This window comes from Hakea prostrata, chromosome 4, assembly GCF_041222555.1.
Source record: "Hakea prostrata isolate BN-2017 chromosome 4, UWA_Hpros_2, whole genome shotgun sequence".
Taxonomy (NCBI): Eukaryota; Viridiplantae; Streptophyta; class Magnoliopsida; order Proteales; family Proteaceae; genus Hakea; species Hakea prostrata.
The window spans coordinates 44,779,247-44,797,562 of NC_142603.1; the positions used below are offsets into that span (position 1 = coordinate 44,779,247).

Below are 18,316 nucleotides of genomic sequence, written 5' to 3' on the forward strand. Positions count from 1 at the left end.
TTGCATTCCCAAGAAGTCCATTTACTTATTGAAACTCTCTTAAAATTGCTTGGGTGTTTCGCAATTAATATGCCGTCCCTATAGCGAGATCTCGATCGAAATTTTGATCTCGTCCATTTCTAAAAGTGTGTTTTCACACTTTTTAAAAAACAGATGGTCAAGATCGAAATCTCGTAGCACAATGCTGCGCAATAATAACTGCGCAGCACTAAAGTCGAGCTCATACTCTTCCGGCGTTATCCTTTACCATCACGGACCATGGTCACGGAAAGAATATTCTTATTCGTGGAGATGAATCGGACGGTTGGTATCGGTCCCCTACCACAACCTTTTTTTTGAGTACAAAGGCGTTTTTTATATATAGGGATAAGGATATTACATATACTACTGATAGGAGTTGAACCATGACCAACCATGACCTCTCTAGTGAGAAATCAGGTTCCTAACCATCCTACTACTCCTCCATTGGCAAAAATAAATTGTGGTGATGACCAGGTATGGCGTCCGCTTGTTTGAAATTGACAACCAGACAGATATGATCCACAGCTAATGCGTGGTGCATTTTGCGCCACTGGATCATGACCAACGAACCCCCAACGAAACCGAAAAACCCCGGGAAATTACATCGTTTTCTGTTGGTTCAAAATTGAAGAAACTCTGTGACCAGAGAATCCCTATCTCTTTCTCCCTTGCTAGCTCTCTCTCTCTCTCTCTCTCTATTGTTTCCGAAGCTCTCGCCATACTTCAATGGCGATTCAAGCTAACGTGTCATGGCTTCAATTGCAGCCACCTCAACTCTGCATGCGTTATTCTTTTCCCACCAGTTTCTTCTTTCCACGTCGAGAAATCAAGAAGATTTCGTTCGAATTTCGTTGCAGATCGAGTCAAGTAGACGATGAGGTAATCTAATACTACAACTAAATTAGATTGATCACTCTGTTACTAAATTTCAGCTTTCATTTTAACAGGGATATCTGTTAGATGCCCCGGAATCTATTGGTGATGGGTTTTCCTTCAGTGGAGGTAACCCTCGATTTTTCCCTTTTCCTTCTTTTGAGGGATTCTTTTTATTAGTTGTTTTTCGTTGCAGGGAAATACTCGGATGGGTCAAGTCCATCGGATGAATGGTTCAAGCAAGGAAAGATTGTGAGTAGATCGCTAATTAAAGTTCTTTTAGTTTGTTTCATTTCTTCACTCTTGCACATAATCGGTGACTTCACAGTAGTTTCGAAAATTGATGTTATTCATCATTTGAACCTCCCGCCCTTGGTGGATAATGGGTTGATGAGAGTTGCTTTAATTTCTTAAGGATCAGAAACTCTTTCCACTGTTTCTATATACTCACTACTTTCAAGCTCAGCTATTCGTTTAGGAAAATGTAATACCAAAATAAACAAGACATGTATTAAATAAAAATTTTCACCAAATGAAGGAGAGCGTGTTTGAGGAGTTGGATAGTGCTAAATGGTCACTCTCCTTTAGGTTATAGAAGGCCTCGATGGTGTCTCTTAGTTTCTTGCCAATCAAATTCTAAAGGTAAAACTACTTCAATGTCAGACTATCTAGAAGTAGTGCACTCGCTTAGAAAGGCACCCAAAGATACCATGATTTGTGCTCAACGCAGCCAAAGAATGGAAAGTTGGAGAAGAAATCTTGAATCCAACTATGGTTGAATGAGAAAAGAAGGCCAATCGACCCTATATTTGTATAGATTAATTGCCCCTTCAAGGTGTTTCTACAAAATGATGTGTCTAAATATCATTTGGCTATGGTTCAATCCCTAGGGTGTTATGTGTGACCCAAATTCTTGTACCCCACTTTGAAGATGGACCAGCACTAACATATTTTGGTGCGCAACCTGAATGACCCATTTCGTGAGATCTATGATGGAAGCAAAGTTTGGGCTGATGCTATAGGTCAACATGTTTATCCGATTGAAACTTTGTGTATATGTACAATATGTTCTCTTATGGTTATTGTGAGATTTTTGGATTTTTGCCTTGGGGTTTTCGGTTAGGTTTTTTGTAACACAATTTTGCCGATTGGTTGATAGATTCCATTGTAATCTTCATAATGAAGGTTCTTCTTCACTCGTGGACATAGCACATCGTGTTAGTTGTGAACCATGTTAAGTATCTGTGTTGCTTCAATTTCCCCTTGTTTCTGTTAGTGTTTTCTTGATGTTCCTTCTAATAAAAGAAAACCTAAGTAAATGCTTTTGTGCTTCTCTTACGTATGAGGATGTCTCTATGAAGAAAATAATTCATTGACAAGGGAATGTGTCTGTTCATGTCTAAGCATACAATCAGGCAAAACCAAAAACCTTGGCTTAAAGATATAGTCACAATAAGTCCCTAGAGTACTTCTAAATCTATTGTCCAAAAATTGCAAGTTATTTGATCCAGGCCCAAGCCTGGACACACCTGACCATGTGTGTGAAAAACATCTCCAAACCACTCATGGACATGGGAGAGGAGAGAGAACTCTTTCAAATGAATGCCGCCATTATATTCCTAGAAGCATATATAAGCTAGTCCTTTCACTTCTTCATAAGCAATGTGGGATTAACTTTCCTACTTTCGCTTTATTAGAGCAAATCATTGGGTGATCAAGTATTCACACTTGAAACCAAAGAACATGATACATGGGAATATGTTTAATAGATTTTAAGCTTAATTGGAAACATAGAATACAGTAATACACTATGTATAAGATTCACTATGGGCCCGTGCTTATTCAATCTATTGCCTCATTTGGTTAGCACGTGGAAGTGAAAAATATTAAATAAAGTTTAAATATAATTTTTGGGGGCAAAATAAAACAAAAGGAAGCTCAAATAAATTCAGTTGGGATGCTCAGTTGAACACTTGAACTAGAGTAATGTGAATACTAAAATGGTATGAAAACATGAGAGTTCACCATATAGGGAAGTTGGGAAGTGCAAAATATTTTCACTGATACTCTAGTTGAAATGTGAAGTCAGATTTAATTTCTATGTTTCATATTCTTTTTGGGAACTTGAAGAACAGTTTTTGGTAATGTTTAGAATCATGCCGTGTTAATTTGATTTACTTCACTTCCCTCTGTTTCAATGGGGCCTAAATGAGCATCATGTCAGAATTTCCAACACCCTCCTCTTCTTTGTCCCCTTTCCTCATATGAGCATAATACTGCTTTTTGTTTTAACTGTTAGGTGCAAGCTCTTGCTGTTTTTGGCGGTGGTGAGAAGGCAAAGGATCCAATATTTGGACTTACAATGGGTGCTGGTTCTCAGGCTTCAGATGAGGTTTTCAGGTGAATGTAGAAGTCTTTGCTTTAGGGGGACACCGGACACATGAAATTAAGCCTGCAGTACTGGTATTTTGTTAGACTTAGGTCTCCGTTGTATGCATAAATTGAAATGGATGATTTGCAGGGTTTACCAATTGAAAATGCTCTGTATACGTGGTTTTGTCAAATAGATGGTTTTGCATTGAAAGAGGAAATGCTGCTAAGCCGGCAGTTATTTTAGTTCATGGTTTCCCTTCACAGGTGAGATCTCCATTTACTTGCGTTACTTTTTCATATTAACGATTCTTTTTTTTTTTGTCAAATTCTCTTTGATGTTCACTGATACTTCTATTTTAATTTAACTGGTGGGAACATAGCTTATAAAAAACTATAGATAAAGATGATGGGGAGAAGTAGAATGAGAAACTGTGTGTGACCATGCCATGCCACACCTCTTTATATAAATAGGATAACATCCTGAAAGAAAGCCAAGGCTTCCTTAATCTAATCTCTAGCAGAATTAGAAACTAACCAGAAAGGAAATAAATAACAAATGACTAGTAAATAATCTAGTCAAGATTTAGTTTACAAGATAAATTAAAAAAAAAAAAAAATTCATGAACCCCTGAAGTTAGATAATGAGGAAATTATCATACACATGATACATATGTAGCTCCAGGGTACATATGGTTGAGTAGACTCCAGCAACTTAAACAGGTAGTGACTTTAACAGCATCTGAAAATAATATCATAGATTTATAGTCTTGCATTTTCTCGTGGCAAAACAAGTTTGGAGATTCAAGTGTATATCAAGAACTTGCATTGACAAGCTATGGGGAGGAACTTATCATATCCATTCAGAAACTGAATACGAATCCTATGCTATAGGGAAAAGAAAATTAGAATTAGATGAGCTTTATCTGGTTTTCGTGGTTCAACCAATCATACAAATGAACCCAGAAAAAAGTTATGTTATTGGTGAAATCATATGAAAAAATCTTGGTCTAATCGTGTCATGACTTAAATACAAGATTGAATAAAAAATTTTGTCGTTTCCAGATTCTTAGTATTTGAACTTCAATGCCTTGTTTATAGTGTCAGCAGAGTATTTCCATGCTTGTTGCTACAGCTAATCCTTAGTTTGTGGTGCCAGTTGTCTTCCTTTTTCTATTGTTTTGCTAAGATCGATTAATTTTGTATCGAGAAGGTAGGTAGAATATGTTTCAATCTCTCCTAGTGATATTAGTCACCATGAGGCATTTCTCAGAAGTGCATGTACCAACACCACACTGTTGCTTGAGATTCTTACTATATTATGTTAAACCAATTCTGATCTTGCCGTGTCCATCAAATGCTATTATTTTATGTGACAATGTTCGACTTTTTTCAGTTAGTGCCTCTGATGATGCTTCCATTTGAAATGCTACAAAACTACAAATTATCATTACCTGATTCTGTTTTTTCTAGTACTGTTATTCTTCCTTTTTTTTTTTTTATTTCATGAATATTAAGTGTCTGGGAAAAGGAGACCTGTTAGGAGCTCACTGACTCAGATGATCTGTTGATATTGTTAAGAACTCCTGTATCTCCTATTTCTTTGCACAAGTTGATTACTCCACCATTTCTGTTTCTCCTAGCTTCCCCCCCCCCCCCCTTTTTTCTCTTTTGGAATGGAAAGGGAATGGAATATGATTTATTCATGTAGATACTCACGTGATCTTTAGCTGTAAAATCTACAGGTATATTAACTTTCTGTTGTTATCTTGCTTCACTGAATCTTCTGGCTGTTGGATGAGATAAATTATGCATTGTATTGGCATTTCATATGGAATTCTTCACTTCAAAATATTTGTTATTATTCTTGAATCTTAATGTTTTTTAAGTGTATGGAGAGATTTAGTAGTTTTGATGGACAGATTAATTTACTCTTGTTGCTCAATTCTTGTTCTGTTTTCCTATTCTGATAACAGGCATATTCTTATCGTAAAGTTCTTCCTATACTTGCCAAAGATTATCGTGCCATTGCGTTTGATTGGCTAGGTAAGCTATGAAGGTGATTTCTGCAATGAGTTTGCTTTCAAGATGCTCATAAGAAGTGGTTTTGTGTTTGAAATTCATCATTCTAGAGAACATCATTTGTTAACTACATAAATTTTTTCCTTCATGACAATAATAGAGAAGCGTGCATCAAGAAGTGGCATTACGGAATAGGAGAAAAAGTGTTCAATATGATCATAAAAGTGTGTCTTAAGTGAATTATTGACCATGCTCACAAGTTCAATGTTGGCTTCAAGTCTAATGCAATTGGATATGTTTCATTTTGATGTTATTTTATTCATAAACTATCTGATTGGAGATCTTTTAAACTCTGTGAAAGTTGGAAAGGAAGCAAAATTGGTAACAATTGAAAGATTAATGAATGTCCAAAGAAGGTCTAAAATGTTTCTTTTCAAAGAGTTAATGTAATGCAGAAAAGATTTAAACCCTCAATCTTTAATCTTGATGATTCCCAATTAATCCTTCTATTAATATACTATTCTGTGATCGCTGGGGTTATTGATCTCTGGTTTTGGCAATGGTTTGATTACACCAATTCCATGGTTATAGTGACAGATAAGAACAAAATGAAATGTCACCATGTAATTTCACATGGTAAATTATTTGTAAATGGTTAATGTCTCATATTTGACAGCATTGAAGTCTTCCTTGGCGTATTTATTATAGAACAATTGTAGTGCAGTTTATAGAGTTGGGCCACAACTAAGTTAAGCCAGTTTCTAGCTATTTGCTATGGCCCGGCCCAAACTGGCAAAGGACCAAGCTCACAAGTTCAATGTTGGTTGCATTGTCAGATTTGCTTGTCCTTCAGGTGTCGGTAGTATGCTGAGTTAGGATTCAGTGGTCCAAGGCTTTCTGAGGAGGTGGTTTTCTCTCATCCAGCATGATCCTCTTGTTCCTCTAAGCACTAATATGATTGCTGCTGTAGATATTATGTTTCTGGTTAATTGAGGGCATGGTGCTGGTGGGAAGAGGGTGTTAACAAGGGTTGGCAATTTACAGGAGATGGTTTTAACTATGACAACTGGGAATCACATTAGATATGACAACTGGGGTTCACATTAGATCACATTTCTTGAAGGGTTGATCACTTGATCTGCTCGGGTTCTGGAATGTAAACATAGAAAAACTTCAGTCAGCAATATGGTGTGGCTGAAGTTTAGGTCAGTAAGCCTCTTTGTACAAGTAGCAGTAAGGCTGTGTACATTATGACCGTCCCAGACCTTGCGATGGCAGAGGCCTTGTGCACTGGGTATGCCCTTTAAAGTTTCTAAGGCTACATAGTTAAAATTTGAGCTGCACATAACTGGCATTTGACTTTCTTGGCCAGAACCTATCTAATGGTGAAGACATAATGAAATCAGCCCATTTGGATTACCAGATATGGTCAACCTTTTTTATTTTATTTTTATTGGGGGGGGGGGGGGGGGGGGGGGGGGGGCAGAGGGTGTATTTGCTGGTCTATATTCATCATGAGCTGACTGGAAAAAAAATGCTTTCTTGGTTTTCAGGTTTTGGATTTTCAGATAAGCCTCAACCGAAGTATGGCTTTGACTATACCCTGGATGGTAACTCTCTTTGAAGATCATATGGGGGCTCGAAATGAAATATATATTCTTATATATTTTTGCAATTGAAATGTGTTTCTTTCATCTAATTAAGTTGTATAATACAGAGTACGTGTCATCCTTGGATGCTGTTATTAATGAACTTGTAGAAGATAAAGTTTCCATTGTTGTTCAGGTACAGTGCACCTATTTCCATGGGCCAGAAAATAGGACTGCAGGATTCGTGTAACATAAAACTGAAAAGAACTTTTGATCTTTGCAATACTTCGCAGGGATACTTTGCACCAGTAGTTGTCAAATATGCCAGCACTCATCAAGACAAGTTGAATGATCTTATTCTTCTTAATCCTCCTGTAAGAGACTTTGATAGACATGTTTCTTTCACTTGCAAAATCTATTACGTATATATTTTGGACAGGGTAGTTCCCACGAGTGTCAAAGAGGTGATATAATTTGAAAGTTAATGCTTTTAACTTTGTTCTGTGATGCATGTAATCTAAATAATGATCAAAGCATGAGGATTTCTGAGTGAAACTGATTTTCTTTTGTTTTTCTTTTTAAAAGCTGATGGATAATCATGCTAAACTGCCGTCAACATTGTCAATATTCAGCAACTTTTTGTTGGGTGAAATTTTCTCTCAGGTTAGAGGACATTGCAATTGAGTAAATCTGCTTCTTTTGTTCTTCTTAGTCTCATCCCCTCAGCAGGCCTACTGCCCTGCCTTCCTGTTCTTTGTCTCATTGTATGTGTCCCTTCTTTCTTTCCAGACTTTGGTCCCGAAGATTGACACCATTAGTTAACCCAATCATTAGGTTTACACTCATTTGTTAAAATGACAGGATCCTCTCAGGGCAAGTGACAAAGCATTGACCAGCTGTGGACCCTACAAGATGAAGGAGGAGGATGCAATGGTTTACAGAAGACCTTATCTCACATCTGGATCTTCAGGATTTGCATTGAATGCCATAAGTAGGGCCATGAAAAAGCAGTTGAAGGTGAACTTCTGTTTAATGATCCTCCAACCTCTGACAACAGCATTTTCATCTGCTTAATTGTTTTCTGTAGCAGTGGTGGGTAGGTCTGTTAGGACCCTTACAAGGTCTTTGGAAGGTTTGAAACTCCTACTTTCCTTTGAAAGCCTTTCTTTTTCTGAGCCATTTTTTCACGTGACAACTTCATAACTGTTTCTGTAGTTTTATTTTTTTATCTCATCCATTGTAATCCTCAGAGGATTGGTAACCATGTTGAATGGTGTATGAATTCCAATGGTGAGTTGTGGCTTACCTCAGCACTGTGGTGGTAACGTGATTTCACTCAGTGGTCATTAGGAAAGCACATCATATGTCTGTATTACCCACACAAAGGAGATCTTGGGAAGAATTTGATTACTGTGGAGCCCACTATTTTGTTGTCGGTCAGGGATGTTATTGTATGTGAGTTGTCCATAGCATTTGTTGTATTATGGTAGTTTATCACCATTGGAAATATCCTGAGTGGAAGATGACATATATTCCTACAACTGGCCACATATACTCTTATGCTATTTATATACAAGCATATTGTGATTTTGATGCAATACTTTTCAGACCTATGTTGGAGCGATGAAGAAGATACTATCTAGTGAAGATTGGAAAGTTAGGACAACTGTTTGTTGGGGTCAAAGAGACCGCTGGTTGAGCTATGATGGAGTGGAGGATTTTTGCAAGAGTTCAAACCATAAATTGGTGGAGCTTCCAATGGTAACAACCATTTTCTTTTTGCTGATTAATTAATATTTATGGAAATCCAACAAATGAACACATAAAACTCAGAACTGGCTATCATAACCAAGCAACTGATGCAGAGGCTCCACAAACAGCTATGCTATGTCTTGTTTGAAATTGTTGACTAGAATATGCAATATAAGGGATGGTTTCTGAGGAAACTACTTAAACCCAGTTGGTAACTTCAGCTGTCCTACTACATCCTACTTGAAGCAGTGCATGTGAAGCATTTTACGTTTTCATTAGTTATAATTATTTATTGTTGCTTCTTTAGTTATGAGAACAGTACGAGCAACTGCCATCTACAAAACAGGAACCTATTGGTCGACTTTTTATTATTACCAACCATTACTTAAGGTGATTGCTAAAAGAAACTGCTGTTATCAATGCTTTGGTGTTGTAGGCTGGGCATCATGTTCAGGAGGACAGTGGTGAAGAACTTGGACAAATCATTGCAGGACTCATCAGCAGAAGGCATTAGATGTTTTCTGATGGTTAAGGAGTCAAGAATTTGATTTCTATGTTGATTTATTGAGATTCAGATGTCTCGTGAACTGAATTTGAGCTAAATGCCCTTGATTTCTACCACAGAACATACTTAATTCTTGCTCCAGATTTATTACTGCAAGATATATTTTACCCACATGTGTTATAGGGTGAATAGGTAGGTAGCCTGGTAGACTCCTTAAGTCAGTCCATGCACCCCTGATTGTACTGCTACTAGTGTATGGTTGCCCTATGCTTTATGATTCCAAAACAGGATTAGTGAAGGCTTCTCACACTGTATATCCAACTCAAGAATGTGTTTCCATTTCATAAATTAGTATGGTGCTTTTTGTATGCTTCATTAGTGCTTACCTGTTTTGGATTACTGAGAAAAAGTTTTCAATTGACTTGATATTTGCATTCTGATGAACACTGTAACAACGAAAATAAGCCTTATCCCAACTGAAGGGGTCAGCTACATGGATCCTTGCCTTCTAGTCATCTTTATTTGAGCATGTTGGATGTAAGGCCCGGGCTATAGATATCTTTTCTCACCATTTCTTGAAAATTATTTTAGGTCTTCCTAACTCTTCTAGTTCTTTTTTAATCTATTGAAAGTGACCATCCACCTCAAAAACCGCAAACTTCAAAAAATATCAAGGTGGTGGCTGGTTAACTAGTTTTGAACAGTATTTCATAGTAGAAATAAAGATCACTTTTCCCACAAGTTATTAGATAGGCTAATGGCCCCAGAAATGGAAACTTTGATGTCTAGAGAATTGTCATTTGCTTTGGCCCCCAATAATAATTTTTCATAATGGCCCCAGAAATGGAAACTTTGATGTCTAGAGAATTGTCATTAGCTTTGGCCCCCAATAATAATTTTTCATATTTAGTGCAATGTAAGATGAATACTAAGCATATGTAACCAACAAAATCCAAAGGAATTCTTGCCCAAATCCCTCTAGCTTAGGATCAATGGGTGAAAATTACAGTGTCATATCCAGGGATCAGTAGTTAGAACCAAATAACTAGGAACTGATTCCCTGATAAATTTGCACTACAGGTATTGTGAAATAAAAGGAAAATAATTGTTTTTTAAAGTACAGAGGAACACATAAAACTAGAACGTTCAATGCATTAACTCCAAAATTGCATAATATCCAACCAAGATGGGCAAGGAAAGTATCATCCCTAAGATCACCCTGCAAGAGAATAACCAAAAACATATCAGACCCTTTCCAAGGCCAGAAACAAAAACTATGAACTGATCTTCCTTAATAAATAACTTCACTTTAAACGTGTGAGTAACTGTCTATTTTGTTTTTGAACAGATTCATGCTCAGTTGCCCTGCATGTATACAAGTAAAATTTTCTATCTTTCATGTCAAAATTTTTCTTAGCTCTGTGTCATTTTTTGCACTTTGCCAAGAATTCTATATAAGGGAGGTTTTAACCTGAAAACTGAAAAAATATCATTATCAAATACGTCAAGAAATTAATAATTTTTGTACAATTATATTTATTGATTACAAAGTTTGTTTTTTGGGTTTTTATATTTTTTTTTCTTTACTCTTAGATTAAAATTTTTTCCTTAATTGATCCTGAACAATATTGGAGAAAATATAAGCAAAGAATCAATACTGTTTAACTTACGCAGTACTAAGGACATCAGCATGCAACCCATATTCCTTGGCATAGATAAAAGATGTGATGGACTGTGGCAAGGCAGCCTGAGAAAGAAAAAAATAATGATAGAAAAAACTGATCACTTTAATCAAATAAAAAAAATTAAATATTTCTAATTTTCATTTTCCATTTCAAATCAAAAGAATATAATGACAAACTAAACTTAATTTACGAATCAGATTTGAAATGCTTTGAAGTAACCCTAAAATTGTATGAGACAGTATCAAACTTTTCTATAAAAAAAGCATTTATTTGATGGAACTTCCAACTTGATATTGTTTTTGATATGCCAATAATATACCCACAAGCCATTTGATGGCATAAGGAGAACAATTCAATTTAAAAAAAAACTTACATAAATAGTAGCATGCACTAACAATGACATATGTATAATTCTTTCCTCCACAAGAGGAGGACACATAAACTGATAAAAGCATATAAGCTGAACTACTACTGAAGAAGAGAGGAAACTTGTTCAATGGTAGGAGGATCGTTTCTCTATTCCCAAGCTTCACATTATCTTTCGTTATTTGCTTTGCTACTAGATCTAACTTAGGCATTAGAGAGCTCCCCCAGCTCTCCTCACCATATTCTGGTGGTTCGATTGTTGTGTTTTTTCAACAAATTTTAGATCAGATTGGGAGGGAGGATTAATCCAGTAGCAATATAACTCAATTGTTATTGTTATTATTTTGAAGGATGAGTCTCACCTGGATAATGGCAACACGCAAAACATCACCATGCAACCCTACAGCAATGGAACCAATAGCCATGGCTGCTGGACCAGCAACAAACCTTAACACTAGTCCAAAAACTGTTAAGCTTGGTCCACATGCTATAAACTTCTCTTGCAATGCCATGAAGAGCCCTGTGTAGTGAAAATAAGTAAAGAAGCTTATGAGCATTGATGAGATTCCAACAAATTAAAAACTCAGATAACCTAATAAGTAGAAGTGAAATGCTATCTCTCACCCATACTAAACATGGCCATCCCTATTCCTGCCCTAGACATGATCAGGATAGATCCCTCGATAATACTTGGCATCTCCAGTTTCCATCTGTTAATATAAACCAAGAACTTTATCAAAACATGATAAAATAGTAGTAGCTGTTGAAACCCATTTAAAAAAAAAACACTAGTCTCTGTGTGTGTGGATGTTTCTTATAGAGTACTTATATATGTACCTGCTTGCAACAGAAGCCCATGCCATGCCAATGAAACAAGCATAAGAGTTGGGATTAAGAGCAAGCTTTAACCCCACCATCTTCATTAGAGACCGAAAGGAAGGTTTAGATATTGCTACCATCTGCTCATTTCCTTCTACATCCTTCACTGATTCAAGCTGTGATACAGCATGAGACTCGGCAATCATTGATATCGTATCGCTCCTTGTTTTGCGAAACTCCAACACAAACAGAAGAAACGTGAGCCAAACAATTCCTTGAATGACAGAAGATTGTACCACTAAGTCCACTGCCATCTGACCATACATTGCCTTCAATAGTGGTACACCTACAACGAGTGAATTAGTGAGAGTAGATAGAGAGAAGCTTGTTATAGACCAACAATAGCTCCCTTTACTACTACACTTAGCCCAGAAGACTAATACTACAACAATGACAACTTTGGAGATAGCATCAGCTGCAATGAATAAGAAGTTCATCTTAAAAGGATCAATATTGGCTGCAAATTCAAAGGTGAAGAGAGGGAGAGTGAAGTAGCAAACAAGAAGGTTAATTGCACCACATTGATCAGGAGTGAATATGTGCCACCACTTCACAGACCCATACCCCAAAAGCAGTGCAACATATAAGGGAAACATGGCCACGACCACCTTGTAGACATCTTCCCACCCTATCATTCCCTCAGATTGTTTTTTGTCACTCTTCTCCTAGTTCAAGAACTTCAAGGGCTGTAAACTAACTGGAAGAAGAGTTGCTTGGAACATGTAACGAGTTCACCAGTCTACCATTTATATATAAATACTTGCAAGGAATTCTAGCTAAGCTTAATGGGAGTTTTGTTAAGTATATTCTCATCCAATACATTTTTGGTACTACATATGCCGGTAATGTCCCTTTCAAAAATTTGTATTTTCTGATCAATAATCTTTTCCTTCAAATTGCTCTCTTAAGAATAACGAATAAGGTTATCATAGCAATTATTCCATCACCACCACCACCACACCTTTTGTCCAGGAGGGTACAGGTTTCACCTGTTATTATTATTATTATTATATATTCTTACCATTAGACGGTCACATATACGTTGTGGATGAGCATTTTCACATGAAGAATATAGAATAAATTCCAATCTTCATAATTTGATAAACCAAATATGCAATATCTATCTCCATTTTCTTTTGTTCTCAAGAGAACAGACCACTAATTTTTTTTTCCTTTTGAAGGGTTTTCCTCCTGCATATAAAAAAGAATCACAAGCACTAAACTATATATTCCTCATGCAGGATTTTTAGTTGGTGTCTTAAAAGATGCCCATTTTGTGTTTTGGGTGTAATGGCTGTAATCTTTTGTGTAGTTCCTTGACATGATTAACTTTTCCTAGTTTATGCATTAGAGCAGTGCAGGATTTTCTTTCAGAAAGTTTGGTAATGGAGAATGACGTTTTTCTCTAAACAAGATTGCATCATTAGAATGCCTATTGTACGTGTTTTGGGTATAATGGTTGTGGTCCATTGGTGTGTTCCTTGACAAGATTAGCTTTTCCTAGTTTATGCGTTGAAGGAACCTAAGCTTTTGTCTCAGCAAGTTCGGGAATGGAGAATGACATTTTTCTTTAATCAGGGTTACATCATTTGAATGCCTATTGGAGAGATAAAGTAGGATTTGCTCTTTTCCTTCTTCATTACCTGTGAACTCAATTGTACAAACACTTTCTACAAGAACAAATTCATATTTTGTTTTAATGGTGTAAGATTTTCTTTATTGGACGTGCCAAAGCAATGGTCAGGGATTTGATCCAAGCAAGTTGATCAAACGAAGATTTACAAGGAAACCTCAAGAGGTTGGCTTAGTTGATAAAGAATCAATATTCAATAGTATAATATTATGTAATGACCTGAATTCATGTACCCAACTTTAAAGAGCGAGTGGCGCCAACTTATTTTGGTGCACAACCCCAATGACTTGATTCTGGAGATCTATGATAGAAGCCCATGCCTGTTGGTGTGTTACGTCCCAACTTTATGGATCAACCCGCTTGTTGGATTGGAGTCTATGTATATAAGGTTTTGAGAGAGAATTATTAAAACCCCAATTTGATTGGTTGAGAGATCTTTATTCTGTTTTTCTTATACATAGTGGAAAGTTCTTCTTCACGTGTGAAGCGTAGCACGCCGCATTGGTGTGTAAACCATATTAAATCTCCATATATTTTCTTTTGCTTTATCTTTGAATTTGTAACTTTTTTGTGTTTGTTTTACCCTATCAAGTTAAGGCTTTGAATCTCTTAGCTCAAAGGTGAAAGTGTGAAACACTACTTTATATTTAAATTATGTACTTAAAGATACCTTAAGGATGTACTTAAGATGCATATAAACTAGTCCAGTTGAGGGGGAAAAAAGAAGAGAAAATAGTAGGTTGTAGAGTTCAACATATATAATCACTTTGCCATAGGGTTAAAACTATTTCGTGACCTTTACCCCAAAAATAGAAATTATTTGGTGACAAAAAAATTAACTCACAAAAAAATTAACTTTATTCTTTGATGCTTGCAATAGAATAGAAGCAACTTGTTAATTGGCAGCTGGTTCTTCTTTTGGTGGTTGTCAAGGTCAAAGGCTCCACTAACACTGCAATGTTTGTGAACCATTTATTTCCCTGCTGGTGCCATTTTTGACCAGGGAACTCCACTCGAAGAGAGGAATCCAATGTGTAGTTAGATTCGATTTCAAAAAAATTAACTTGTATTACATGATAATAGTTGTTCACACCCCTATGGTGGGAAGATTAGCATGGGTTAAGGAAAACCTTAACAGGGTTGTACTTGGGTTCAAGTTGTCTTTATTGGTTCTGATAGAATTGGGCTAGATTTGGATTTGATTTAGACCATAGAACTGGATCTGGGTTTGAGAAAGGCTCATGAACAAACCAACCAATTGACACCCTTAATATAAAACTAAAATTTCACTCACTGATTATTAGAGCTTCGTATAGAAACATGGTTGAGTTACCAGCATTGCAAATAAACCAAAACATTAATTACTTGATAGAGTGGGTACTGCCATGGAAACAAAATTTCCAAAGAATTACTATATTTTTTTCTCAATTAATTTGAGAATGGCTTATTTAGTTCAATTTCCATTGCATATATCTTTCCCATTGAATAACACACAGTAATGAAAATGACATCAAAGTTATCTTTCACATTGCAAGAATGCTGTTCATGCATATTACATTTTTTTTTCTTATTTCTATTTTACAATATTAATCTCATTAATCTTTAATACCTTTGCATGTAGTCTTAGTACCCATCAGTTACTCTTTTTTTTTTTTTTTTTTTATCATTTTGAAAACAACAATGAAGAAAATGACTCAATACATCAATTGCAATGATGGAAAAAGAGTTTTGCTACATAATGGTTTCAAACAATATCACCAAAATTGTCATCGCAAATCTAAGTTTGAGCGTGATGCGTGTATTTAAATGTATTTGAGATTGCAGTTATGTTAAAAGAACAAGAAACTACTGAGTTAGAAGTAGCACATGAAGGTGGAAGCTCAACTGCAGCATGGAAAACTAAGGAGCATGATGCACAAGCCAACCAAGATATAGACATGACTCATGAGCTTCGTTTATATCTTTTTCAGAAGTTAGATTTATTTTCGAATTAGCTTTTGAAATTCATTTTTGGAAAATTAGTATGGGTTTATTATGAAATACTTATGTACGAACTTGCTTACAATAAAACTCCATATCCTGCTAATAAAACAAGTACAAGAATTGGGATTAAGAATAAGCATTAGCCCTACAATCTTTATCAATGACTGCAAAGAAGGTCTAGATTTTACTACTATCTATTAATTTGTTTCTAAATCTTTTACTGATTCAAACTATACTATAGTATGAGACTCATCAATCATTAATGATGTATTGCTCTTTATTTTTTGAAACTTCATCACAAACAAAAGAAATGTGAGCCATTTAATTTTCTAAATAATAGATTATACCACTAGGTCCATTGTCATTTAAGGATATGTTGCTCTCAGTAATAACTCACCTACAACTAGAGAATTAGCAAGAGTGGATAGACATAAATTTGTTATTCGACGAATAATAATGCCTTTTATTACTAAACTTAGCTAAAAAGCCAATACTATAATAATAATCTTGAAATAGCTATGAATTGAAAGGTGAATAGAGAGATTGTGAAATACAAATTAAGATGATTAATTGCTCTAAAAGCTTTTCAAAGAAGAGTGGTACAGAAGGTTCTATAGAGTTCAGAAGGTGATGCTTAGGTATAGTATCAAACTCCCATTGGGAGAGGATAGTGCCGCTATGGAACTCTTGTTATCAAGCTATTCTTAAAGATCTTGATTTGGATGCTCTAGACAATATTTTGATGCTTAGTTGTTGTCAATTGGATATGTTTTCATGTCTATTCACTTCTTACTCGTTATAAAATGACCCTTTTAGCGAAGAAAAAAAATGTATTCACATTCGTTTTGTGTTATTTTACCTTAATATTACATATAAATGAGCATAAGATACATTTTTCCAAATTTAAATAATTTGGTTATTTATATTTATCATGATAAATATTGATTCAAATCTATCTATGTTTGTAGTGAATCATCTAAGTACTTGTATTCCTTCAATAACAATGATTTGCTTGAGGCAATTAGTGGATTTTGAAGGTTGATCAAAGAAAGAAAAAAGAGAAAAAAATGATCCTATTCAAAGAAGGAAAAACGAAGAATCCCATTTTTGAGAGTGCTCTATCCAGTTTCGATCAAGTCCTTTATCGGATGGTCATCCAACGTCCAATGGATCTTAATTTGTGGAGAAGATTTCACAACTTCTTGATATTTAAATCCAATAGTGGGATTGTGCATTTGAGCTCTTAAAATTAATGGATTTGTACGCCACCTAGACAATCGAATTTCTTGGTTAAGTTAGACTAGAAATTCAGATCTTGGTTCAAACTGTGTCAGAAATCATATCCCATGTAATCTTAGAAATTCACTATACAAAAGGGGAGCATACTCTAAAAATAAAGAAAGTTTTTTGGCCTTGGAGAAGCTGCAGAAGACGAAATTTGAAGAGGAGAGGCTGCTTTGGGATGAATTTTGGAGTTGCTGGAGTTTTTATTTCTTCAATCTTAGAGTGATGTTTCCCTTTATTATTTCTTCTTCTTCTTCTTCTATGATGTTCTAAGTTTCTTTTGATAGGGTTAGATGGTTTCTTAAATGAGATAATTATTGATTTTATTCCCTTTCATATAATTCAACTATCTCTTCTTGTTTTCTTCAATTTTGTTCTCAATGTTTGGCCAATATTCATGAATCTTAAGGTTTGTTTCTTTATCATGTAACAATGGAGAATGCATGCTAGACCTAGGATTGAAGGATGGAAAACTATATCTAAATGGTTTGTTTGACTTATTTATGAATTTTTTGTATTTAATGTTATATATTAAATTGATCCTCTAAGCAGTAATTGGTAGGGGGTTTAATATGTTAGTGATCCTTAAGCATAACATATGAGGTAACCTAACTTTCGAAATCTCGTCAACAAGAATAAAGATCAAATTGGTTATATGAGCATGGGGAAATAGATCAATAATCTATATCATGTTTGGTGAAATTGAAACTCTAGTATTTTTCGGTAATTGATTTACTTAGTATTTTCCTTTGTGATTTTGTTAGTATAGTTAGTAGTTAATTCTCACTTTTTGTCACTAGATTATTATAAGTGTTTTTTAAGTTGGTACATAATTTGTCTCTTTTTGATCCTTGTATGAATGATATCCCTCTTATTCTCTATTACTTGTGCGACTTCATGCACTTGTGAGTACGGACGCAACAAATCTTTTATTTTCTGTGGGAGCTAATGTTGAAGGATTGTTGAACACTCTTAGTTCAACTTGATAGTTTCATATTCTTAAAGTCTGTTCTTCTTTGCAATGATCTCTTTCAATAATTTTGTATAATTCAGCATTTGGGAGATTACATTTTGTAAAAGGAATATTAATTCTAAGTTTTTTGAAGACATCTAAAAATTTGATGAATTGCTGATCCTCTTGCTTTTTAACAAACCTAATAAATAAATAATAAAAAATAAATAAAAAAGAAGAATAAAAAAAGGGGACTAGAAAAAATCTTAGATAAGAGGTTGGGATGGAAGCATTTAAATAAATAGGTTTAGAGTTGTCATGTTTTTCTAATTGCTCCTTTTTCGCATCCTCCAATGTTACATTAGGAGTGTTATTAGTTCATTAAGATCCTAATAACATTGC

At 35.3% G+C, this 18,316-nt stretch overlaps 2 protein-coding genes across 2 annotated transcripts; one reads left to right on the forward strand and one right to left on the reverse strand.

The window, feature by feature from the left end:
* Positions 1–631: 631 nt before the first annotated feature.
* On the forward strand, positions 632–9,637 carry LOC149019072 (alpha/beta-Hydrolases superfamily protein). Its single transcript, XM_089153157.1, has 13 exons — positions 632–900; positions 969–1,023; positions 1,091–1,146; positions 3,194–3,294; positions 3,462–3,531; positions 5,241–5,310; positions 6,840–6,896; positions 7,004–7,071; positions 7,169–7,249; positions 7,461–7,538; positions 7,737–7,892; positions 8,484–8,636; positions 9,064–9,637. Exons 1-13 carry the CDS (start codon positions 748–750, stop codon positions 9,139–9,141), a joined length of 1,176 nt encoding a protein of 391 aa, XP_089009283.1. The 5' UTR covers positions 632–747; the 3' UTR covers positions 9,142–9,637.
* A 625-nt stretch (positions 9,638–10,262) lies between these two features.
* On the reverse strand, positions 10,263–12,770 carry LOC149019073 (auxin efflux carrier component 5-like). The gene is made up of 5 exons (XM_089153158.1): positions 12,021–12,770; positions 11,808–11,893; positions 11,546–11,703; positions 10,803–10,879; positions 10,263–10,351 (listed from the first exon to the last, which is right to left on the reverse strand). The coding sequence occupies exons 1-5, from the start codon at positions 12,695–12,697 to the stop codon at positions 10,279–10,281; spliced, it is 1,071 nt and encodes a 356-aa protein (XP_089009284.1). The 5' UTR covers positions 12,698–12,770; the 3' UTR covers positions 10,263–10,278.
* Positions 12,771–18,316: the final 5,546 nt, after the last annotated feature.